We start from the raw sequence: 25459 nt of genomic DNA, 5'->3' as shown, positions 1-25459 counted from the left end.
GACGGCCGCAGAAAGCCTTCTGCGCGTGCGCGCACACCGCCCTCCCGCCGGGCCAATAGACGCCGTCGTTTTCCATCCGCCCCCAGCCCTGCGTCGCGACGCGTTCGAGATGTGCCGCGTGCGCGTCACTGAAGCTCGAGCCCGGGCGGAAGGGGCGAGGCGTCTGTGCCCTCACTGCTCCTTAAAGGGGCTGCGGCTGCCGGCTCTGTCCAGGCCACAGGGATAGTGGTGGCAAGCGTTGACGTGACCCAGGCCGTTCACAGACAGCCCGATGTCGCTTAGGAGCTCTTTGGGGGTGGCTGCGTCTGCACGGGGAAATGGCAGGCGATGCCCTTGCTGCCTGCGCAGCAACTGTGACGCCACTGCTGGCGGCTTTTCCAGGCAGTGTCAGACATAGAGCCTTGCCTGCTTGTTTCTGAATTGCCTGCATTTAACACATGAAGTGAATCTGCAGCAAGGTGCCCTGTGTCCTGCTGCAGTGCTGTAGGCGCCTACACCCACCTTTTGTGGGGCTCAGCCCCACTGCCTGAAGGGGTGTACAGGAAAGCTGGGGAGGGGATTGTTAAAAGGGCAGGTAGCGATGGGATGAGGGGGAATGGTTTTAAACTGGACGAGGGTAGATTTAGACTAGATATCAGGAAGAAAGTCTTTACTGCGAGGGTGGTGAGACGCTGGAGCAGGTCACACAGGGAGGTTGTGAATGCCGCCTTGCTGGGAGCATTCAGTGGGGGGGTGGAATTAGATGATCTTAAGGGTCCCTTGCAACCCAAACGATTCCATGATTCTATGAACACGGCTCTCCACGATGCTGTGAGCACACAATATCCGCCTCGCTACCCCTCCCTGCCCAGCCTGTGTTACCCATCCGACCTTCAGCCCCAGCCTGTCAGGAGGCAGCGCGCAGGGCTGGCAATCGCAGCAGGCCTCACGTTGCTGCGGGAGGTTTCTGAGGCAGTGGTGGGTTTGTGAGGAGCACGAGGGGCCCGTAGCTTCCTGTGAAGCCCCTGCCAGGTGCTTGGCAGTGTCACCTTCTGTGATCACCTGGAGCCATGATGTCACCGCCTTCGCCTGGCAGCTTCACTCAGGCTCCAAGCACAAGAAGCTCCTGCTCCAGACCCTATTTCTTGCTGTCTTTCAAAAACAAGTTCTCCTCCCTTGTCCTCTAGCTCAGTGCTGTGAGTTTTTCCTTTGCAGGAACATAAAACTGTGAATTCCCAGTGACTCATTATCACTCCCTGTCAGAGCGGCGTCTTCTGCTGTGCAAGCCTACATTTGGGAAATGATTCAGTCCTCAGCAAAAAGAAAGCTCCTACAATAATGTAGCTCATGTATATAGAAGGAACGTCTACTCAGGTTCTTTAATTTAATGGGGGCATGCAGAGGATCTGTTTTCCAGCTTGCCTGGCATACTTAAAGCCATGAGAATAACAAAAATATATATATTTTAAGACTGTCTATGCACAGGTTGTTTTAAATAACTAACACTTTGATAAAACTGAGATTAAGAGGTCCAGGTTAGGACATTATGGTATCAATAGGAACTTGTTCATATGAAGGTAGAGAAGTCTTAGCATAACAGCATCCACACGGTAAGGGAGGTTTTTATTGCGCCCACCATATTGCTTTCTAACTTGGTGAAGTTACTGTGGTACGAACACTTTCTGTCTGCACAAGTGCAAAAAAGTCCTGGCTTGTGTCCATGTGGCTGTTGCCCAGTGAGGGAAGTCTGTGATTTGCTGTGTTTCTTCCTGTGGTGGACTCACTTAGCTACAGGATGACTCCATGGTGAGAGACCAGGAGGAACAGAGAGGGAAAATTGGCAGTCAGCAATGCTGTGAACTGCAAATATCAGTTCCAAATTTCCCTTATGTTTCAGGGAGTTCAGACCCAGGGTTCTACTGCAGGTGCCTCTGCATTTCCAATAAAAATAAAATGCAGGAGACTCAAAATCAGATCAGACTGTACCATATCTGACAGAATGAAAGTGATGCTGAGAGAGCTAGCAAGCCTCCGACTCATTCCTATCTCAATACTGTAAGGGAGCATTTGTAAGAGCAAGAATATCCACACTCTTTTCACTGAGAGGGAAGGTGGATTTTGTGCGGAGGAGCTCTGACACATCACACGGCACTTAAGGGGGCTGGAGCTTCAAGGGCAAACGAGGTGTATCTGAACATCACACTCATTTCTAAATGCAGAGCCTGTCTGTCCTCACTTGCCCTCACATTACTGTTAATCGTGATTTGCAAACAGATTAGGACTGATGTGCACTTAGAGGCCTTTGGGGTTTAGTCGTTTTTAATGATTGCTCTGGATGGGATTTCAGCAGTCTGCAAGCGTTCGAGTCACGTATCCTTGGAGGAGCAGGAAAAACAGGTCTGCAGGTCCCGGGCAGTACCTAGCTCGTCCGTGGGGACGCAGGGGAACAGGCTCTGCTGGGCTGTGCAATGCTGCCACCTCCTGCCTGCCGGGGGACAGCTCTGCGGCCAGGGGACACTGCCGCCCGGGGCAGGGCGCTGCGTGGGGACCGGCCGAGCTGAGCCTGCTATAAAGATGCCCAGACACGCATCGTCTCCCAAAGGTCTGCAGTGCAAAAACAAACAAACAAACAAAAGTGATGATCAACAGTCAGGTTGGATATGTTGTCTTTGTGTTGAGTCCCGCAACGATGTTAGGAATGGAGGGATTGAAAAGCAGACTTGTGTAGGCGATGTGGGAAGGGCTCCAGGACAGGCTGGAGGGCAGAGATGGGAGAAGTCAGCCAGCATAAACTGGGACACATCATTGGGACACGGAAGAGAAGACCTATCAGCGCAGCTGCAGCTCCATCAGTCCTGGCCAGAACACTGTCAGAACAATGAACGTGGGGAAAACCTTCCCCCCATCGCCAGCTGTGGCAGCCCCAGGCAGCCTGCCTGCTCCTGATGTGTGTCGGACAGGTGAAGGAGCAGCAGAGCCCAGAGCCAGCATCCCACCGTGTGACACTGGGATGACCTCAGCCCGCTTCCTGTTGGCTCACTGCCTGTGGTTGCAGCCACGTTGGAGCCCACCGCTCAGGTTTATGCCTTGGCCACTCCAGTTCTCTACTTGTGTCTCCACAGTAACAAGGAGAGGTCTGTTTATTTGTGAGGAAAAGTGAAGGTGCATGTGTATTTCTGGGTAAGCAGGATTTAACTTGGGGAATGAATAGCTCTATTGAGAAAATGATGGTGGATGACACTGAGGACTGTAGATGTCCAAAGCCGGAGGCGGGTCTCATTTCACTTCAGGACAGATCTGACATCCACCTGTTTAAGACATTTTGCTCTTCTCTATTTTGGCCCATGAATCTGTCCTGTCTTTGTTCCACACATAGGAACATTCCCCTCCCAGCCCCTCATGGTAAACCACATCCTGTGCTGCAACATGCGGGGTTTGCCTTGCTGAACAACAGAGATCCTGATGGTGTGAAAGCAGTGCTGGCCTTGTAAAAAGCCTACACAGCCTGGGCTTGTGTCCTGACTTTTCGGAAAGCACAGACATCAGTGAAGGCACACAGTAGATGTGCACAAACATGGAAGCCATGGAGTTACCCACTGGATTTAAATTGATACAACTTAAAAATCCTTCACCTGTAGGTTATGAGGAGGAGTTCAGGCTGTGGTTTTGTAGCAGCTGACTCGATCTAAACCAGCTTCTGCATTCTTCTCCCCTCCTGCTCGCCCTGCTCCCAGTGCCTTGGTCAGATCTTCTGCAGGTCACTTTGACCCCCTTTCAAAAATTGTCTGCATGTGATTCTTCATGTTTTCTTTGGGCTGATATTTTGCCAAACTGGAATAGTTCAAGGAGCTCCAGGGTGCCCCTGTGACAGTGCAAGAGTTGTCCCTTTCTGGCCATGGCATGCTGTCAGCCAGAACACCAGATGGGAGTGGAGAAGTGTGGCCTTCTGTCAGGAAAGGTACTCTGCAGACACACAGGAAGAACACAACAGTTGTTGAATTCATTGCTAGTGAGGAAAACAGCAGTTTTAGCACTAAAAAAAAAAAAGGGGGTGAATCTGGCTTCTGGTGCCTCATGCAAGCTATTCTTCAGCTCCTGTTCATCACTATTTTTCACATCTTTCAGGGACATGGAGGAAATGAAAGCACTTTATAGCTGCATTGCTTGATAAAGTGAAAAGAATTCTCCTCTCTTCTCTTTCCAGAGGACAGGCCAGCAGTCCTGCTGCATGGCCCAGCCTCCAGCATTGCTCATCCTTCATTTGTGCCTGCTTTGCAACTGAGCATCTCCACACCTCTTAATTTGATCACAGCAAATGAAGGGAGTGTTTTCAGTGTAATAAACCAGCTGTTTGAAGCAGTGCTGATGGAGCAGCATCCTTTTTGCATGCTTGTAACTGTGTCAGCAAATACTTGCTGCTGTGTTGGGTCAGGAGGGAGCTGTTCATCCTCCTGGGCAGCAGGGATATTCCAGGCTTCTATAAAAAGGCTCAGAGGGAGGGAGTAACACTGACATAGCAAGCTAGACAAAGTCATATCTGAAAAAGTCAAAGGCCGTAATGCCTCTGCTCCAGAGCCATCAACTTGTGTTTGGTTTGGATTGGAATTTCAGAGCTGTCTGAGGTGGATGTGCCACTTCCCAGGACTCTGCTTGTGCTGCTGCAGGTAGGACCTGGGGGCAGAGGGGATGCACATCCTGAATGCTTTTGTAGTGCAGACCACAAATGTACACTGCAGCTGAGCTGTGCTGAGGGATCCCCCAGCGGCCTGAAGCCCTGCTCACTGCATGCAGTCTGGCCACTCGCTGAGCTGGTTCACCCTCCTCACTTGGTGGGAGAGGACTCGCTTGTTTCACAGGCACTTGTTTCTGCTGGTTTGGGGAATCAAACTGCCTCACGGCAGGACCAGCAAAGCTGGAGCTGAAGGAGAAAGAGGAGAGGGATCATCAGAACCCCAAATTCTTTGGAAGTAAAATGTGTATGTTTTGCATTCTGTCTCAGCTCTGCCACCGAGCATCAACCCCATTTCAGAGAGGCACACTTCCCCTATGTACCCTATATAGCCAAGAATGAGTGAGTTCCAGACTCCAGCCCAAGGCCTGATCTTCTTCCTGAAGTGCTTATTGTCTCAGATAGAGAGAGCCTATGGTGGTTATGCCCCAGTTTTCATTTAAGTGGCCAAAGTCTGGGTGCAGGTGTACAAACTGATGGATTTCCCTGAGGCCCGGACAGCCAAAGTCATCTCAGTATTTCTTTGCTCTTTGGCAGTAGGGACAAATGAGCTCCTGGCACTTCTCATAGCCGAGGGATCTGCACTTTAAATTAGATCTGGGTTACAGGTTTGTAGACACAGCAGTTGCTTATCTCAGAGTGCCAATTCTGCTCACACATCTCTCCGTGCCCCCCCTGCCCACGCAGCCCCAGCAGTGTGCCCTTCACACCGGCTGTTTGCCCTCCCTCCCTCTCCAGTGCTGTGGGCTATGGCTTGGCACTGACCTTAGCTGACCCCACTATTTTTAGCAGGGCTTGTGGTGCTGGAGAACATGGCTGGAGAGGAGCTGCTCGTGCCAGGAGGAGCCAAATCCAGCTTGTGCTGGTGATTCCAACAGTGGAGACTGTACCACCACAGGCATAAGTGAAGTGATTTCATCTCAAATTCAAGAAGTGGGGACCTGACAGAGCCCTGGGTGTCTAGGCTCAGTAATGCTGCCTGGGTTTTAATTCCCCTCGGAAAAAACGAGACTGACAGGAGGGACTGGGGCCCCACAGCTCTGGGGCCATGGGGAGAAAATATCCATGAACTGACAGCACCACTGCCAAGCTGCACAAGAAGTTGGATGGGAAATTGTGTGGCCTGGGATGTTCTTGGCTGCTTGGAGTGAGATTTTTTAAGCACAGCCGGAAAAGGGGGATTTTCAAGTCATTTTGGTGATTCACAGGAAATGCCATTACTGCACAGCTGATGCTCTACCAATGCACTTGTTCCTGGAAGACTTTCCTGCAAAGTTTCCCTGGTGAGGTATTGCTGCCAGGAGCAGTGCCTGCAGGCTGCTTGGATTGCCTGGGCTCTGCTGCAGAGCTCTGAGCATCCACCCAGCCAGAAAGGTTTGGAGACATGAGAGCCCTGCATGTTTCTGCTTTCCTTTAGGTCTGCAGCCAGGAGGAGGAACCGCAGGTTCTTCTGTTTGGCACACTCCCCAGGGACAATTTGCTGAATGGCGGTGAAGCTGAGGTCGAACTTTTCCATGATGTCAGACTTGAAACTGCTTGGAGTACGCTGGTGAATGCCTTGTGAGGTGAGGCGAGAGGCTCCCAGGAATTAATGGGACAAAGGATGTAAATGGCAGCGAGGCTGATTCATGGCTTGTCATATCCGTGGGTACGTCAAGTCCTCAGCAGCAGCTTCTCTGGCACTGGTTAATTTATTACGCTGCTAGTGAGGAGTGCTGATATTTGGCTTCCACACCACACTTCCACTGCTGCAATCACTCAGCTTCAAATCATCGGGGTGAGTCTTCTCTAACGCAAAGTAACTCAGCTTGTGGACGGCTGATACACATGGGGCTGCCATCAATCTTCCTGAGTATAATTACTTGAACAATTTTAGGCAGCATGGATTTCATGCATGCCATGTGCAATGGTGTGGGATGCAGAGGGGGACGGGAGGAGCAGAACAGGCAATGCAGGATTTGGCCATACTTCATGGCTGTTGCTGCTCTCCAGTGGCAGGAGCCAGCCAAGCACAGTCTGTTCCTCTGGGTTCACCATTCCCTTTCTGAAAGCTCTGTCTTTTCTTGGCACATTTTGGGAGGGAGGATCCTGCGCAGAGAGCAGAGGTGAAGTACTATGCTGTCCCCAAGCCCCACGCAGCAGGGACCCTCCCACTGCCACCCACCTCCTGAATGTCAGAGTGCCCACAAGCTGTTCTCAGAGCAGAAGCTAGCATTCGAGCAGATTGCAGATGAGGGACAAAATCAAGGGCTGCTGAGTCTAGTGATTTTATTGCTCACGGCACATCATGTGATGGCTTTTATCAGCATCTCCTCAGGGGTCATGGAGCTGGTCCTGTGCAGCCAGGAAAGTACAGTTCTTTCCAGATTTTTGGAGCTAGTTGCTTCCTCCTATGATTAGGATAAAAAAACCTCCATGATTGAGAGCATCACAGAGAGTGTGGGGAGCAAGGTGTGACAGAAAGGAGCCCCATCCCTACAGGGCCTTGGTGTAAATGTCTCTGATTTCTAGGCAGACTATTTCCTAGGCCATCCAGATGTCTAGGTTCTGGCGGGATTCACAGCAGAGCAGCTCCTGCAAGGTGCCAAATATGACCCCATCTCCCACATGCCATGGCAAATGGACTCAGGCTGGCACACCCAATTCCAGACAAATGGGATGTCTGGGGCTGCAACCCTTTTTGTGAGTGCGTCCTCCCAGTTCAGCATCTGCTCATGTCTCATTCATTCCAGCAGTCACCTGCAGGTCTGAACATCTCTGCTCAATGGAGCAGCTTTTCATGCCATCCAAAAGCTAATTCTTGTTGAGATCAGCAAAGCAGGGGCCGAGAGATGCTGCTTGATTAAGCTTGAATTTATTCTCTCCCCTCCTCCAAAGATTATCACGAGCTCCGGTTCATTTGCGCTTGTGAAAAGCACAGGGCGGAAAGTGCCAGATAAGGGGAAAGGCTCATCACATGTTGTTGCCACAGTGCGGGAAACACTGCTAACAAATCAATCAGCCCCTTGACATGCACAGCCCAGCTCCGCATCTCTGGAGCAGCATTCACGCCGTGTGGGTCCCACTTTATCACAAGGGGCTGAGGGAGCAGATGACAAGCATGCAGGCTGTCCCGCTTTGATGCTTCAAAGAGCGAGCCCTTTCAAGGGCTCCTTTACTGATGGCCCTTCAGCTAATTTTAGCACCAATGAGCAGCAGCTTAGCACAGCTCAAAGGAACGGGACTGTAAAAGCAGGAGCTCCAGGCACACGACATTGGCTCTGCATGCCCTTACTGGGAGGTCTTCCTTACAACCATGGGGGACTCGAGATTCTGCTCTGAAATCTTGAAACTCATATTTACCTTGCTGAATTCAGTAGCACCGTCTGGATTGCCAGCACTCAGATCAGACCCACCTGGCAGCAAGCAGGCAGAAGATACTGGGATCAGTGGCCATGTCCAAGCTCCTGCCACATGTGAACTGACTCGAGCTCTCATGAGCATTTAGTGGGGGCATAGAGGCATGCAGGCTGGAGATGGAGGCTGGATGGAGTCTTAGCTAAAGAACATTTTTTAAATGATTTTTGTAACCTGAATAAATACTGTAACTTCCATGAGTTCCCACGCTCTTTCTCTCCACCCTGTCTCAAAGACATCACACGGTTAGCAGCAGATTACTTGCTTTTTCCACTTTGTATGTGGCCTGAAAATGCAGTGAAGACAGAGCAGAGGGATGCTCCCTGCCATGAGGTGTTCCAAAAAGTGCTTCAAGAAAAATAACAGACTCCAGCTGATTATTACAACTGTTCTATTAAAAGCAGACCTCACAATGGTCTGCATCCCACACTGTGGAGCCGGCTTCCTGCAGTGGCAGCCAGGCTCATCCTGCAGGTAAGGACCCCAGGTGTTCCCAGGAAGCTGCTGAGTGCATAGCCTCACCACACTGCCCAGTGGGACACATCCAAGGCCATGACAGCTCACCCTGGCCAGATGCTGGCAGAGGAGCAGTCAGGGTGCAGCAACAGTTGCCAGGTGCAGAGCCCAGCTCCCAGCAGTCCTTCAGCCTTCAGGAAGAGATGCTGGCTCTTTGTGCTTAATAACGCAGCAGATTTTTCTTCCATGAATTCATCCTGTTTAAATGCTTTACATCTGTCACATCCTGTGGCCAGAAGCTCTGTAGTTTAACTATACGTTGCACCAAGAACCACTTCCTTTTCGTTGTGTTAAACTTCCTTCAGGTAGTTTCAGCTGGAGCCTCTACTCCTGTGTCAGAGGAGACAGTGCACAGTCCCTCCCTCCCTTTACGTGCCTGCCAGGACCACATGGTTCTGTCTCACAGCCTCCCACCCATCCCTGCTCCCAGCCTTGGAATTGTTCCTCACCCCGAGGCTGCTGCAGGGCTTTGGGCACTCACACTTCCCTTCTCTGCTCCATCTTTGTGACATGGGGGCAACGGGAAAGCCAGACGTGCACACATCCTCCTAAGCTGTTGGCAGTCATGGTCATTTTGCTATTGCTCTTCTTTCTCAGAACATTCATTTCAGGGTGAAAATCTCAAATCAGGCTTGTTTGGGCCAATGTTGCCTGCAGTGATGCAGGCTCTGGGCACACAGTGGTTTCTCGTACAGAGGAAGGAGACCCCGCTGGCAGCCCCAGAGAGGGCATCGACTGCAGCCCAGAGCACAGGCCAAGCACAGGGAGCCCTGTGAAGCCAGGAGTCAGGATAATGAGCAGAAAGAAAACATAGCTGTCGTTTTGCATCGAGGCTCCTAGGGGGAGCAAGGGCACACTGCGAGTGGCCTGCTTGGCGCTGCTGAACACGAAGCTGCTGCTGGCTGGTGGGGATGAGCTTTTGCGTGCCTCACATCAGTTCTCTCTGTGCAAGGATACCTGAGAGCCAAATCTCTGGTGTGCTCTTCCACGAGGAACCAGCACATTACCTGCTGTGGTGTGTGATGAGAGAAGGACACATCCCCTGCCACAAGCCCCCTTCCCAAAACTGGGATGCTGGTTTCCTACCAGCTATGGGGTGGCTTGCACAACCCATTCCAGTCCAAGCAGGAGCCTGGCCATGCTGGAGAGCCCTGGATACCCCCAAGACTTGCCTTGGCCAAAAACAGGACCCAGAGCTTGGCAGAGAGCTCAGAGGCCTTGAGGCTGACTGCTCTCCACCATCACAGCCTGGGAAGGAGGTCTGCAGCTGGCACATAGGCTGGTGACTCGAGGGGTGGAGAAGCTGGAACTGGCATCATCTACCAGGATTAATAATGGAGACGTCCTATCTGACACTGCCATTGCCTTGTGGCTGGATGGGATGAAGTAATTTCTGCTGACACAGCATTCTTGAGTTGGGTGCTGTCGCATTGGGAGGAAACTCCATGTTGCTGGAAATGTCCACATGGAAATGCCAAGCTCTTCCTGAGAAAGAGGAAGCCCAGAGGAAGGAGAAGCCCAGGCATCAAACTGTTCCCTTGGGAAGGCTTCCCCAGCCCATTGCACGATGCCCACCCCACCCCCACCACGGTGCCTGGGACATCCTCACCATGCCCTGAGCCTCAGCACTCCAGTTAAGTTTCATGTGAAGAGTCTCTGCCCCCAGTAGTGAAACAAACACACAGTGCTCCCGTTCAGGAGGGTAGCTTCTGTGCTTGCTTGTGGCAGAGACACAAGTCCCGTCAAATCAAAGACACTCCCAGTTGCGTCAGTGGAAAAATGAATGGAGAGCTTGCTCACAAACTGGACTGGCAGCTTCAAAGGCTGATCTTGCCTTCCTCCCACCCTTTGTTTCTCCAATGAGCAAGAGTAGCTATCTCCTGCAATGTGTGCTGCACAGGGAGCAGCTATTGCCATGCCTGCAGAGCACCCACTCCTGCAGGAACCTGCCCAGAGCAGCAGATACTGATGGGACTCCAGAGGCAGACAATCCCAAAGAAGGTGCTTCTTGAGGGGATGTGCCTCTGCTGAGCTTCTCACGCCCTCACCTTGCACAGCAGAGCCACTGCACCCTGGGTGAGGTGTGGACAGCAGGGTGCCTGGCTGCTTCTTGAGGGCACCTGGAGGAGGCAGCTCCCTGGTGATCTGGCAGCTGCAGGAACTGCACAGGCAGGCAGACACATCCTCCATGGCTGCAGAGCACCAGAACCCAGAAGCAGCTCAGTGTGTGCAACCTTGATGGGCAGGGATGGAAGATCTTGCAAACCACGGCCCTTAGAAAATAAGCTGTTTGCTACCTTGCTGACAGTAAACTGTTCTCCTTCAACAGCAGAAACACCAGCATGAAAAGCAGCCACAAGCAAGAAAAGGCCCCAAGTCAACAGCCTTGGAGGTCTTACGGTAGGAAAAGCAATGAAAGGCAGCAAGGATGGAGAAGGGGAGAGGGAAGGGCCACAGAGGTAGACACAAAGCCTCAGGCTGTTAATGTGGGACAGGAGATGTGAACTGCTGTAGACCTGGAGAGGGTGAGAGGAGCTGACGCTCCTTACACAAAGTAGATCTGTCCTGATGGTTGGGCTCGATAATCTTAGTTGTTTTTTCCAACCTCAATGATTCTATGTTCTTAGGAGTGTTGCTCTTTCCATTGGATTCAATGCAGTGGGGAAAGAAAAGTCCACGGGAATGAAGAGTGAAGCCACAGCCTGGGAGGAAGTGCAAGGGGCAGCAGATGGAGCTGCTACTCCATCTCATGCTTCTTTTTCTGGGCACCAGGGCATGTGCTGTGGGGATGACAGCATGAAGGTGATGGCACAGGCAGAGCAGTGACAGCAATGTTCTGCCATTGCCAAAGAGACCTCCATACAGAGCAGAGAAGGAATACATGACACAGCTAAGCCAAAGGCAAGCAAGCCTTCGGCCCATAAATAACCCCTTTAGAAATAAAGAGCTGACTCTTAATTTATTCTGCATGGATCAAATTCTATCTCCTTATTTTTAGCCTCCGCTCTGCCTCGTGGTGGAGGCGGTGCCCCCCAGCACAGCCTGCAGCTCCTTCCTGCAGCAACTGCTGCCTGTTGGAAGGCCCTCATGCAGCGTGGGGGTAATTACTGTGAGCAGGTGTGCTTCCCTTCTGTGGTGGACTTAGGCACAGGTTATGTGGACTGGAAAGAAGAGAGAAATTGAATGATACTGACATGGTTTTTCATATGGTGCTTATGCAGATGACCGGCTCAGATATGAAATGCTGTGAAAATATTTAACTTTATGGCACTTGCCTCCTTGCCTTAGCAGCTTAGCTCGGATTCCCGTCCTTCACTGCATGCATGAGCAACCGTGCTTGAGGCAAAGTCCACTTCCCAGATGTGCAGTGTGGGAGGAAGCTCTGTGATTAGGACGCACCTGCCACCGTATTCTTGAGCAGTTGTTTTTTTTCTGTGTGTTTTCACTTCCAACACGAACGGCTGATAGCAGTGTGTGGTCATGAAGCCCTTTCAAGACAGGAAAGAAATCCAAAGAACAGTAATAATGGAAAAGATTAAATAAAGGAAACACTGCTTTCCTGTGCAAACGTGCTGCTCTGAGAAGAAGCCCTGCCTGCTGGAACTGGGCATACCCAGGGCTGCTGCACTTTGCACGGCTGGAAGTTGCACCTGCTTTCTGAGCAAGCCCTGACTAACGCACAACACATCTGCCGCGTTCCCACAGAGCCCCCTGACGGCTCCAGCTTCCAACTGAGCTACCTGAGCCTTAACCTTTCGTGCAATTGGGAAAATCCCCCTGCTCTGGCCCATCAGCTGCAAACAGCTCTCCAGGAGTGGTTCAGTTTGTGGTGAGATGTCGAGGGGCTGCCCTCTCTGCTGGGTGCTCCTGCCGCAGCTGTGGGCGCAAGCAGAGCCAGTGGTGTGTGCGGGTGGCTCTGGAGAAGCTGCGAGCAAAAAAAGGCATGCACCGAGGTTGCACAAACCAGGGAGCCCAGCAGGAGGAGGCAGTCCTGCCCTGCCGCCTCCGCAGCGCTGCGCCTTTCTGCGTGCCTCTCTGTGCCATGCTGCTGGATCACATGTCTGCAGGGTCTAAGGCCACAAGGCTACAACAGCCAGTGCCAACGGGGTGGAGAAGAGACCAGGGCTCTTTAGATTGGCTTATCGAAACCTGGAAACATAAACAATTGTGCTAGACCAGCATGCGCCTATTTGCTTTTCCCTGTAACCAGAGCCTGGCAGTGGCAGCCAGCCCGCTCCCATGCCTTCCTGACTCCTTGTGAGCTCCGGAGTGGTGACAGCACGTCTGCGTGGAGCTGTGCAGCCCCAGCTTGGTGCTGGATAGGAAGAGAACAGGGCGAGCAGCACAGCAGGAAGGAAACTGCTCACACTGGGGAAATCATTTGGCAGCACAGTGGTCTTGCAAGGAAATCACCGTAGCTGTCCTATCAAGCATCCGATAATACCGATTGGAATTGAAAACATGCCTGGGGGAACACCCACAGCATGACCCGTCTGGGGCGGAGCAGACAGCCGGGAATGCTGCCCCACTGCCCTGGCTGCTGGGGTAAGGGACGCGCTGGGAGGAGAGCGCTGCCAGCCACGGTGTGACACGGCACCGGGTGCTGATGGGAGCCAAAGGCAGTGACATACCTCCACGGCTTCGTTGGATGTGGTGGTAAGTGTGCCTGCCCGAGGATGGAGCCGGGAAGCTCCTGACACTGCTGAGATGCTGTCCCCAGAGCCACCTGGCCGGGCTTTCCGCTGCTCCAGATTGTCCCTGGCTGAGGCTTGAGTCCCTGCTGCGGGGGAGAAAGAAAATCTGCATCCCTGCTGTCAGAGCCAGGTAAGGCCTTTGCTGCCAGCCCCTGTGTGGGTTGCTTGCACTCATGGCCCCATCCCCGCGTAGCCATGTGTCTGCCCAGTGTTCCCCTCTGTAAGCCCCTACGTGTGTCCTTTCACTGTGCCACTTCTGGATGCTGTGTGTCAGCCTGGAAAAATCCAGGTGCGGCTGTCACGTCCCTGTGGTTGGATGGACGCGCTGGGGGCGGCGGGAGTTGGCTGTGTATCAGCTGCTGCCGTCTCAATAGCTTGTTTACAAGGATGCAAATACTTCACAAGCGAAAAAAACCTACAGCCCAAAACGTCCCTGAGTCCCGGTAGCACCGCTTCCTCGGCTATATTTTGACTTTTCATTTCTGCCTTCTCCGAACCCCGTTCTGCGGCTCAGCAGCAGGGCAGCGCCAGCAGAGCGGGCGCCCAGGCGCCGCACCGGGTCGCGCCGGGCAACTCCAGCCCCGCACAGCCGGGAGCAAAGCCACAATAAAACAGCCGCGGAGCGCCGGGTCGCGCAGCAGCGGGGAGCTCCGCACAGCCTCCAGCCAGCCGCAGCCGGAGCTCCGCAGCCGCTGCGGGGTTGACCCGGCTTGGCGTTCGGGCACCGGCTGCAGGCGCGGTCTCCCCACCCCCTCGCCGCCGCTCCTCTCCTATCAGACTCGGGGGGGGCATCTGCGGGCGGTGCGGAGCCGCCGCCGCCGCGCTCCTCCTCGCCGCTCCCCCGGGCGTTGCGGGCGGACCCTGACACCGCTCGCCGGGGGCCGTCCCGTGCCTCCCGTGCCACCCTCGGCCTGCCGCAGCGCTGTCATTGAGCTCCCCCCGCTGCGGCAGCGCGGCCGCGGCTCCCGGCGCCGGCCCTGCAGGTAAGAGCGGGGTCGGGCTCGGGCGGGGGGGTCTCGGGCACCGGGGGCTGCGGGGTGGGAGCTGGGGGCCAGCAGCCCCTGCCCTCCCCCGGGTGCAGCTCTCCTGCAGGGATGCTCCGAGGCAGCGGCGTAGCGCCGATCTGTAGCAGGCCGAGGGGAGAGCCGGGGAATCAAACCTGCTCCTCTCTCTGAGCTGTCAGAACGGCTTCTTTTTAATTTTGTTGTTTCTCCGCCGTTTCAGATGGGGGCGCAAAGAGGTTTCCCGGCCTGGGAGCCGTTCCCAGAGCGTGGGAGTACGGCGGTCCCCATATCGGCATGGGGACCGGTGGCACTCAGAGCTTGGTCCATCGAGTGGGGAGTGGGGCAGAGCTGCACAGCGCGGTGGGTCCAGAGAGCACGGCAGCACCCCGAGCGCTGCCTTCCCCTCGGTCCCTGCATTTATGTGCCCCACTGCCGTACAGAGCTCGAAGCACTTCCAGCTCCAGCCCCAATCATCTGCTCATCTCTGGGGTACATCCCACTGTCTGGGGACCTCCGAGGCACCCAGCAGAGCACAGAACAGTGTCCTGTGGCAGCCACAGATACACAGGGGGTTGGGATGACAGCTAACAGGGTAGAGTTCTCCTATAGAGCAGGCAGAGGCACCGTGCCTGCTGTCTTAGCGCACGTATTTGTGTTCCTGCCAAGTCTAGCTCTCCTCCAGAGCAGCTGCGGGCATTTGCCAGGCAGGGGCACTCACTGCTGCAGCACCCAACATTTGCTGGAGCAGCCCCCAGCAGAGGCTCTGGCTCAGCTCTCCGTTCCCACCACGTGCACCAGGGCTGTGCAGCTGTGCGGGAGGCCAGGCTGCCATAGGCTGGCTGCGTCTCAAGGCCTCCCGCCTCATGCCGCCCAAGCTGAGCACTGTCTGTGCCCCTGGAGAGCTGCGCCTTTCTCCTCAGCACCAGCTTAAGCAGGGGATGTTCCCTGGGAAGGAAATGCAGTGAATCAGCTCCCAGATTTTGTGCTCTCTACAAGAGAGGGAGCCGGAGCAGCACTTCTGCAAAAAGCACTCTGAGCACCAGGGGCTCCCAGCGCCTCTGGCACAGGCACTCACGCCTTTGCCCACTTCTCCCCCCAGTTTGTAAATCAGCTCTCCCTCCCATAGAAATGCCTGTTGTTCAGGCGTCACATAAACACTCTTTGTACTTTGAAAAAGACACTTGAATGCAAGGCAGCACGCCAGGCACTGCCTGAGCAGTGACAGCCAGCCGGAGCAGTGCTGGAGCGGGTGCGGAGGTGGCGGAGCCCTGTGCTCCTCTTGGGGAGGGGCACACAGCTGGTGCCGGGGTGCTGCTCTGGCCACTGGGATTTGGGCACGACTGCTCAGCATGTCCCCATCTGCCTCACGTGGGTGCCTGCCCTTGACAGCCAGCCTACTTTTCGCTCTCAGCATTTTATGGTTTTATGATTTTGGAGTATATTGCCCTATCCATCCAGACCTTATCAGTGGTAGGAAAGCCTTGCTTGTAGATGTGGATGGCTTGTTGTCCCCTGGAGCAAGTGTGCATCCCACAGATGTGCCCATGGAAGTGCTCTCTGTCCCCTGGCATAAGTGGGCCAAGTGTGGGTGCCAAGCTGGACACCCAGAGCACCAGTTCCTGTAGCTGCAGCTCAACCCCTGACCCAAAGCCACTCTTGCAGAGCATCTTGACATGGCAAGCACCCACGCAGAAGAGCCACTTGCTGAGGACACAGCCGACCATGATGCACACATCTATGAGGAGGTGATGCTCTGTGAGAGGATGGAGCACAGCCAGCGGCTGGCTGTGGAGGAGCTCATCACCACTGAAGCCAGCTATGTGCACAACCTCCAGCTGTGCCTGTCTGACATCCGGGCACACCTCCAGAAGAAGCAGGTGAGGGGGCTGTAGGGTGAATGTGCTGGGAGCAATGGGGCTCCCAGATCCCAGCAGGGCCGATGCTGATGTCAGCTGGGAGGCCACTACCTGTGCCCTGATCCTTCCAGCTCCCCAGCTGCCCCCATCAGGCAGGGTCGTGGGTTGAGCAGACATTATGTCTTAGCCAGTACAGCCATCCGAAGACTTTAACTATGCATCTGTAATGTTAGAAAGGCCTTGTCCTGCTTGGGAACAAAGCCAGGTCTTATCTCCAAATGCCTCTTGAAATGGAGCGTTTCCAGCTCCTCAGATGTCACATGAGGCTGCTGGAAGGACACTGGTGTTGAGAGAGTGCAGATGACTCCACAATGCCAGGTCCACCTCCATCTCATCTATTTGGCTTGTTCTGGGGCAACTGTGTTCCTTCCAGCTGCCTGGTCTTGACCTGGAAGGACTCTTCTCTAACATTGATGACATCCTCCATGTCTCCAGACGGTTCCTGAGGGGACTTCAGGACACTGCTACCCAGGAGCATGAGCAGCTGCTCAGCATCAGTAAGTGGAAAGCAAACTCATACTGTACGTGGGGAGGAGACCCCTTCCCATAGAAGAGAGCTATCCCATTCAGCCTGACCCTCCTCCTTCAGGCACTCTGTTCCAGGAGTTCAAGGAGGAGATGGAGATGGTCTACAAGATTTACTGTGCCAGTTATGAGCACGCTCTCCTGCTGGTGGAGAGCTACCGCAAGGACCCCAGGCTGCAGGAGGAGATCATGGACACCCTGACCACGACAGTGTAGGTACCCACTGCCATCCCCTCCCTAGTGGCCTTGCCCTTTTCCTCTCTAAATGAGCTCCCTTCATGGATGGGTACCTGCTCTGGGGCACCTAGCTGAGTGCCACATCTTCGCAGCATTGTGTGGTGTAGCTGCTGGCAGCCTCTCCTGCATCCTCTCAGACCTGCCAAAGGAGTGCTACAGTTTGGGGATCTTTTATTGTGGACCCCAAACCTATGGTGGGGTGGCACCCATGGCTTCTGCCTGCTCCTTTCCCCCGCATCACTGCCACCCAAAGGGGCTGTGCCACAGAGAACATGCATTCCCCTGTATGAGCAGAGAGACAGGCTGGCCCCAGCGGATGTGGCGGACCCCTCCTGCTCCATCAGCGTGGTCACAAACACTACAAACGACTGGCATTTCCACCTGCTTGGAGTGCAGATGATGTGCAGAAGAGAGGGGGTCTGTGCACACAGCCTGGGGTATCTGTCCTGCACCTCTCAGCAAGTCAAGCACAGTTCTGTTCAGGAGCACCAGATGCCTGCTCAGGCCTGAAACTGCCTTTGGGGTTGGCAGGGATATCACACCAGTGAGCACTGCCTGGGGGTGCACAGCTGGGGTTCATGGCCAGAAATCCAGGCACAGCTCAACTCTGGATGCCAGGCAGCAAAGTTTTCTTGGTGCTGGAGAAGGGTCAGGTTATCCCCAAAATGCTTGCAGAGAAGCCCAGAGGAGCATCAAGGCTGTCCTCCACACCAGCCTCACAGAGTTCCCCCCTTCTTCAGGCCTCACACGAGCGCCTCGGACCTCAGCTTCTTCCTGGTGATGCCAGTGCAGAGAGTCACCAAATACCCACTGCTGCTGGGCAAGATCCTGGAGAACACCCCTGCCGGCACCAGCAATCACGCGGCCCTCGCTGCAGCCGTGCGTGCCATGACCCAGGTCAATGCCAACATCAACGAGTACAAGCGGCGCCAGGAAGTGGGTGAGCAGGGGCACAATTCAGGCAGGGGGCATGGCACAGGCAGCGGGTGCCTGGGGAGGCTCAGTTCGACCCAGGTTGTGTCCCATTGGTGTTGCACTGATTCCTATTCAAGTCAGTTCAAAGCTCTCCCTTTCTCCTGTCCTTCAGCCATCCTGCCAGGTGGGGCTGCAGGCTGGGCTGTGTCCCAGCAGCTCCTGGCACTGTGGTACCTGGCTCAGGGAGGGTGCTGCACTCTGGGCAAGCTGCAGGAGCAGGGTGGCATAGGAGTGAGCACAAACTGGCCCATCTGCATTCCCTAAGCTGGGGAATTGAAGGAACAATCCTGCCCCTGGGATAGGAGAAATCAAGCTCCCCACAAATGCGAGCTCACTCTGCTTTTTGGTTTTCACGGTAGTTTCCCTGGGGCTGCCCTTCTTTGATGTGGGTTGTGCTTATTCTGTTGATCAGCCCCAGCCTTGCTGCTGTTCTCGCCTTGCATTTTCCGTTTCACCTATTCAGGCTGCTGCTATAAAGCTTCTGCAGCCACACTGTTCTCTGGGTCACACCAGCATCCCAGCAGCTGCCCCAGCACCGTGCAGCGAGGCTGCAGGGCTGTGATAGGGGCATGCCTGCCTGCAGAGAACAGCCAGGACACAGCACTGCAGGACTCAGATCTGCACTGGTTTGCTTGTGGCTACAGGCAGGATTTCTGGTCCCAGAGCACTGTTGTCCTATGAATGAAGCCAGAACATCCTCGGGGTCCCACTGTACAGATGAGCAGCTGTGTGAGCAGCCCCTCACTTCGGGGCCGTCAGGCTGCTCACCAGCATCTCTCCTCCCCCTCTCGTGTCTCCCGAGGCAGCCACCAAGTACAACAAGGCTGAGCAGCTGACGCTGCGGGACCGCTTCGCTCGGCTCAACACCCACTCCATCGCCAAGAAGACCACGCGGCTGAGCCGGCTCCTCATGCACGAGGCCGGCATCGTGGCCAAGGTGCGAGCCTACCTCCCTCCTCTGCTGCTTCTGGGGCTTTCCTCCTGCACCGAGGCGGGGAGAGCCGAGCCCGGTGCTGACACCCAGCGGCCTGTGCTGTCATGTAAGCCCCTGTCCGCCTGCTAGGTGACCCAGTGTGGCTGTTGGTCCCCAGTTCTAGCCGCTGTGCAGGCGCAGACCTGTATCAAAGGGGACCTCCGAAAGCCCTTCAGACCCGTAGAGCATCCCAGCAAAAGGATGCACAACCAGTGACTCAGAGCACTGTTTGCAGTTACGGTATTTTCCCCAGCACCACATCCCATGTAGTGCCCAACCACCCCGGATCGTGGCCCTTGTCAAATTCCTGGAGCCCCTCAGGCTCTCCCCCCATCCAGCTTCAGGCTGCACCTTGTGTTGGCGTCACCTTTGCCCCCACTGCTCCCTGTTCTGCCTGCACGGAGACAAGCCACCCCTTGCCTTGCAGACAGAGGACAAGGAGTATGATGACCTGGAAGAGAAATTCCAGAGCGTGGCATCCAGCGTGGCTGCACTGAAGGAGAACGTGGCATCCTACCTGAAGCACTTAGAGGTAAAACCCTGACTGTGTGCAGGCAACTTTCCCCATCCAGACCTCAGGACCCGGTCTGGGGGCTGCAGGACATCCCTAAGCCCTCTGCAAACAACAGCTGTAGGTGCTCAGGGATTTGTGTTTCTCAGCTGAAATGTGGTGTTGTGCTGGGGACCTCACAGCCTCAGAGGGTTGCTTCCATCCACTGGAGACTGAAATGAAGCTAAGGCTTCACTGGCAGAGCTGAGTGTCAGTTGAGAAAAGTCATTCCTAACACTGATTATCATTTCAAAGTATCAAATGGCTGGAAGTGCTCAGTGTTGTTCAGCCTAGAAATTCTTGCTTTACCAGGTATAAGGCACAAGTGTCCTCAGATGAGGCATGGCAGCAGACTTCCCTTCTGAGTGACCTGGGTCAGTAATTGCTGTAATCTTCTCATAGAGATCCTTCAGGCTGTCTGAAGGAAATGAAAGTATGAGTGATGGCAAAAAGACTGTCAGGAAGATCTCAGAAAATGGCAGAGGGGTCAGAGAGCACCAATGTCAGGATGGAAAGACCTTGTCCTGAAAGTATTGAGAACGGTTCCCCACACTGGGATGAGATGAAGGAAAAGGGGACAGAATGACTCCTTGTAGCCCAAACAGTGCATAAAAAGAGAAGAACACAGGAGGACGGCAGTCTATGTGCTAGTGAGATGTGGCAGGGAATGGCTGTTCCTTCTCTCCCTTATATTTGTGTGCAGAACATGTATGGAGGGAAGCTCCCATGCTGCTGGGATAGTTACAGGATGCTGCACGATGCTGGGCAGCTCCTGGAGGCCTGCCCTGATTGCTTTCTCTCTTCCAGGCGTTCCTGCTGCCCACCCCACACAAGTGTGAGCTGCAGATGGAGGAGGGCCCTGCCCAGCAGTACCGCCGCCTCGCAGAGCACCTCCACTGCGCTGTGTTCCCGGAGTTTGTGAGTGCTCCTCTGCAGAGCTCCTTTGGGATCAGAGCCAAGCGTCTCTCACACCTTCTGCCAGGGCTGCCAGGGCAGGGGAAACAGAGAGTGGGGTTCAGAGTGGCCCGGTGCAGGGAGCATCCTTATCAACATTCAGCTTTCGGAGCCCAACAGCATTCCGTAGATGGTGTCTGCCATCAGCCCCACTCATCAGACCAGGATGGGCTTCCAAGCAGTGCAGAGTGTGGCAAGGCAGACAGATCCCCAGACTGGATGTCAGTTCCCCTATAGGGAGCACCAGCCCTTCCCATGCCCATGCTGCACAGGGTGGGACACGGGGTAAGCACTCAGATCATGGGCTGAGGACCTCTGGCACTCTGCTGGCATGCGCACTGCACCAGCCCGTGGGACAGTGTACATGTAGGTGCTCACATCTGGTCTTCTGCTGGGGCAGCCCAAGTTTTGAATCACAGCATACATGACCGCTCTACTAAGGGTTTGCTGTGGTTGGTATCCCATGTGCATTCAGGGAAGGGTGCCTCACAAGCCTCTACTCCACACAAGTCCCCCAGCAGGCCCCCAAGCCTTTTCTAATGCATAAGATAGTGTTGCATGCAGACAGCGGGGCCTGTCCAGTGGGGTTCCCATGGAGATTTGGGTTTTGTCATCCCACAGAGGCGCCGGCTGGACAGGCTGGTCTGGCAGCCCCTCTGCAGCCTGGCAGAGATGCTGGTGGGGCCGCAGCAGCTGGTCAAGAAGCGCCTGGACAAGCTGCTGGACTACGAGGAGATTCAGGAGAGGAAGAGCGAAACAGGCAGCGTGTCATATGATGAGGAAGCAGCCATGAACACCTATCTGGCCATCAATGCCCTGCTTGTGGCTGAGCTCCCGCGCTTCAACCAGGTGGCCATGCAGCTCCTGGGACAGCTCCTGGGCTCCTTCTGTGTCCTGCAGCAGGACTTGGCCGCAGAGGTTCTGCATGAGGCTAAAAAGGAACTAGAGCAGGTGAGAAGAGGAGAGCAGGTGTTCTTGTGCTCATCCAGGCTTGCCTGTTTCAGCTGGGTTCATCCATCTCCCTTCTAGCGGGGCTGTGGGGCTGCAGGCTCGGGGCAGCACCTATGGCAGCTCTGGTGAGCTGGTTGCATCTCACACTGACCTCAGGGTCCTTCACAGATGCCCCATGGCCACATGCCGCTGCCCGCTTTCTGGAGGATGGTGGAGGACACCCTGCAGCAGTCAGGAGTGCAGCTCCATACCTTCATCCAGGCGTTTGAGACTGTCACACCAAGCCCTGTGCCACAGGTAGGTGTAGGCTGGAAATCATAGACTCATTAAGGTTGGAAAAGACCACTAAGATCATCAGGTCCAACCACCAACCTATCTCCACTGTGCCCACTGCCCATATCACTTAGTGCCACATCTCCACAGTTCTTAGACACCTCCAGAGATGGTGACTGCACCACCTCCCTGGGCAGTCTGTGCCAAGGGAAGGGCTGACAATGAGGAGGAGCTGTGTCTGAGACCTCATGGTGCAGGATGTTGGGGGGAGGTTGGTTCACACAGTGGCACAGGGGATCCCTGCAGCCACAGTGCTACTCCAGAAGAGGCTGTCTGGGAATAACCAGAGCTGGAACAGCCTCAGTTTTTCTGGTTCTGATCTCTGGTCTCCAAACTGTGAGGAAGAGCAAATAGTGTGGAGAGGTTTCTCTAAGCACCCATTGGAATGTGACCACTTGATGATAGAAAATGCTCACAGAGGGCCTCAGACTCCTGTGTCTGACTGAGTGTTCCTGTGTCTCTTGTTTCCCTCCAGCCCCTGAACCCTGCTGAGGAGCGGAAGGTCCTTTCCCTTGTGAGCAAACATGGCCCAGACAAACTTTATCAAGTGACAAGCAACATCAGTGGCAGCAAAGACATGGACCTGACCTTGCAAAGGGGGCAGATTGTGGCTCTGCTGCAAAGTGTGGATACTAAAGGCAACAAGGGCAGATGGCTGGTGGATGCTGGAGGTACTGTTAGCATTGCAGGGAGGCACCAGGGTCGGAAAACAAACCCAAACCACTTCCTCAGCTTGGATGAAACAGTGAACCATTGTCTCATGGGCCCTCCTTTCCAGGGCTGGCTCAGCCCAAACCTATCTGTGCTTTCCCAGCTACACCTGTAGCCAGTGGCTGTAGATCTTGGGTTTCCCCATTGTTCCCCAAAAGAGCACTTGTGAAGTGTCAAGGCTGGGAAAGGAGAGTCCTGTCCACACAGAAATGTCTTGAAACCCATTATCTGGGGTTTTGCTCTGGATGTACTTTAGCAATGGACATGTTTGAATGGGGCTCCTGTGTTGTCCCAGCTACCAGCCAAGTTCCCCTCCCTTCTCCTCCAACCCATCCTATGTGTGCCAGGTGGTAGGACCCCATGACCTGTGTGTGCATGTTCTCCAGGTCCCCGAGGGTTTGTGCCTGCTGCCAAACTCCAGCCCTATTGCCTGGGACAAAGCCAGCAGCCCAGGATGCAGATGTCAGCCCTGGAGAGTGGCACAGAGAGAAGACGACATTCTTATGTGTCACCTGAAGCTCCTAAACCCCAGGTGGCCACGTTCACCCCAGCTTTCCAGGTGAGAGGAGAGGACAACCCAGGGCTGTTCCCAGTGATCCTGATAGCTCTCTGGTTGTGGGCAGGGACACAGACCTATTTTTCCAGCACACATACAACCATTCATGTGTAGCTGTGTGCCTTGCAGGAGTGTCACAGCCGCCTGGGTAAGGCTGAGGTTTGCCTTGCTGGGACCTGGGGTGGACAGAGCAAGGGAATCGTGCACTGAGGGTCTCCATGTCCCTACATCGATGTCCTTGGTGTCCCCTCTAGGTCCTACCCTGCCACACATATCCCTTTGCTTCCTAGCTCTGTCTCTTGCTAAGTGCTTCCTCCTCTCCTCCTGCTCTCACAGGTGGTCGCTGGCTTCTCCTTCACAGCACGCAGCCCGCAGGAGCTCAGCCTGCAGGCAGGGCAGCCTGTGGTGGTGCTGGAGCCACACGACAAGAAGGGCAGCACCGAGTGGAGCCTGGTGGAGGCGAACGGGCAGCGGGGCTACGTGCCCTCCAGCTACCTGCTGACAGTCCCTGTGCAGGAGCCCGTGGGCTGGAGTCTGCCCGTGTGAGCAGCGCCAGCGCAGCACCCGATGGCTTCGTGCTGCTCACGGAGGAGAGCTGTCCGATTGGCACCCGATGGGCTCGTTGCAGAGGGAGTGGCTGCACAGCCCTGGCCTGGGGAAGCAGCAGGATGTGGCCCAGGGGCTGTGGGTCCACGGTTGCAGGTGGGGAGACGTGCTTTGTGCTGCTGTGCACAAGGGCAGGAAGGTGTGAGGGTGCCACGTCCATGTGTGTTTGCTTCTTGCTGGGCAGCATGGAGAGAAGACTTGGGATGGAGTGACATGTGGCTGCAGCTCGGCAGGGATTTGTTTTGGTGAGAGAGGGATTTGTAGTGGCTATGAGAGAGCCATCCCTGAGTAAATCACGTCTGAGCTGCAAAGGCTGCCGTGCTGCAAACGGGGCTCCGTTTGTGCTCTGCAGTGTGTGTGCTCTGCGCAGAACGGGTGGGATGCCGCTCCCCTGCGCCCACCCACGTGGCTCAGCGGCATCCGGGCACTGGGCTGTCCCCGAGGCCGGCGCTCTGTCACCTCTCGGCCACCAAGCCCCGCTTCTGGCCCCTGCGCTGCGGTGTGGTGCTGCCGAGGGCCGCTGACGCTCCCGGCGTGAGAGGCGCTCCGTGTGCGACCGCAGCTCTTGGCTGTGACGGTACTGAGACTCCGGCGCGGCCGTGCCGTGCCCGGCCCTGTGCCCACGCTGGGGCTGCGCGGCCGCGAGGTGGCGGAGCTGTCCCGGCACAGCTCAGCTCAGCTCCGCAGCGCTGCGCCTCCCGCCCGCGGCTCCTCCGGGATCTTCCGTTCCCAATCGCATCGCGTCGAACCTCGCTGCCCGCGGACGTTCCCTGCGGATGCTCTCCCCGGGACGTGCGCTGTTATGCGGTGTGAGGACGCGGGGCATCGACATCCCTCACTTCTCCCACTGTATCACCCCAACCGGTAGCAGCGCTGCCGCACAGAGGCTCCGGCTGCTCCCTCGGGGTCAGCGCAGGGCACGGGTCCCTTCCAGCCTAACCACGAGGAAGAATAAAGGGCACAAGCGTGCCTTTAAATAGCGCGGCGAGGACACGCTCTCCCGAGAGGAACGCTCTGGCCGGGCTGGTGGAACATGCCTGTGCCCGGGGGGCGGCTCCTGGCCAGGTGCCCACCTCAAGGTCAGGCGTCACCCAGAGCAGCGGCACGGCAGCAGGGTCGTGTGTGGGGCAGCCACTCACCAGCCTGGGGTCTCAGCATGTGCAGGGCTCTGGTGTCAGTGGAACTGGGTGGCACTGCTGCCCACAGTCTCCGCTGGCCAGCAAGGGACTCGGCACTGGCACTGTGCCTGAGCTGATTCATATCCTGGACATGCTGGCATTTGGATGGTGTCCACCCAGAGGGTGCGACAACGAGGATCAGATCTGACCTCTGGCCCTGGGCTGGCTTGTTTGTGTGCGAGGCGCACAGTGACCGAGGCATGGCTGGCATCGCCGAGGGAAGAACAGCATCCATGCAAGCCACAAGCCTTGGTTCCCAAACCTGGGTCCGTCCGAGGGACGCAACGTGTGGCAGGGCTGTGTTGTGCAGGGAACGCAGGGCTGGATGCAGAGCAGCACGTGCAGCAGGATCCCAGGACCTGCAGTGCTGCACTGCTGGGGGGGCTGAGCCCCGCAGATGGTGGCCACAGGGCTGGGAGATAGGAGCACAGGCATGAGCGGCACTGCTTGCTCCCATCTTGCACAGCCAGCACCTGAATTGTTTAATAAAGTGTGAAATTGCTTTCATGCTCTGCTACCTTTGCAGACACGGACCATCATTACTGCCTTCCCCCCACCCCCCAGCCAGCCGCTGGCTGCTGCCGATGTCCCCGCTGTCACAGCGCTGCCAGATGAGCTGCTGGCTCACATGGTGCCCAGCTCAGCTCCACAGCACAGCCACAATGCACCCTTCCCT

The 25459-nt window shown here is 55.4% G+C and overlaps 1 protein-coding gene across 4 annotated transcripts; it reads left to right on the top strand.

Moving 5' to 3' along the window:
- Positions 1-12667: 12667 nt before the first annotated feature.
- Positions 12668-25290, top strand: ARHGEF37 (Rho guanine nucleotide exchange factor 37). Of its 4 annotated transcripts, XM_090150826.1 has the most exons (14): positions 12668-13276; positions 13372-13444; positions 15981-16195; positions 16608-16731; positions 16824-16971; positions 17737-17936; positions 18778-18908; positions 19372-19476; positions 20302-20412; positions 21070-21399; positions 21568-21696; positions 22208-22403; positions 22830-23002; positions 23336-25290. In XM_090150826.1, exons 3-14 carry the CDS (start codon positions 15992-15994, stop codon positions 23543-23545), a joined length of 2061 nt encoding a protein of 686 aa, XP_090006952.1. In that variant the 5' UTR covers positions 12668-13276; positions 13372-13444; positions 15981-15991; the 3' UTR covers positions 23546-25290. The 4 variants fall into 4 exon arrangements, with proteins under 4 accessions (XP_090006952.1, XP_031453931.2, XP_090006953.1 ...); XM_031598071.2 differs by having other exon boundaries at positions 12668-13444; XM_090150827.1 differs by lacking the exons at positions 12668-13276; positions 13372-13444 and adding an exon at positions 13486-14297.
- The last annotated feature ends 169 nt before the right edge of the window (positions 25291-25459 follow it).

This window comes from Phasianus colchicus, chromosome 15, assembly GCF_987193195.1.
Source record: "Phasianus colchicus chromosome 15, bPhaCol1.hap1.1, whole genome shotgun sequence".
NCBI classification, from domain to species: domain Eukaryota; kingdom Metazoa; phylum Chordata; class Aves; order Galliformes; family Phasianidae; genus Phasianus; species Phasianus colchicus.
This window is presented reverse-complemented; position numbering and strand designations above follow the sequence as displayed.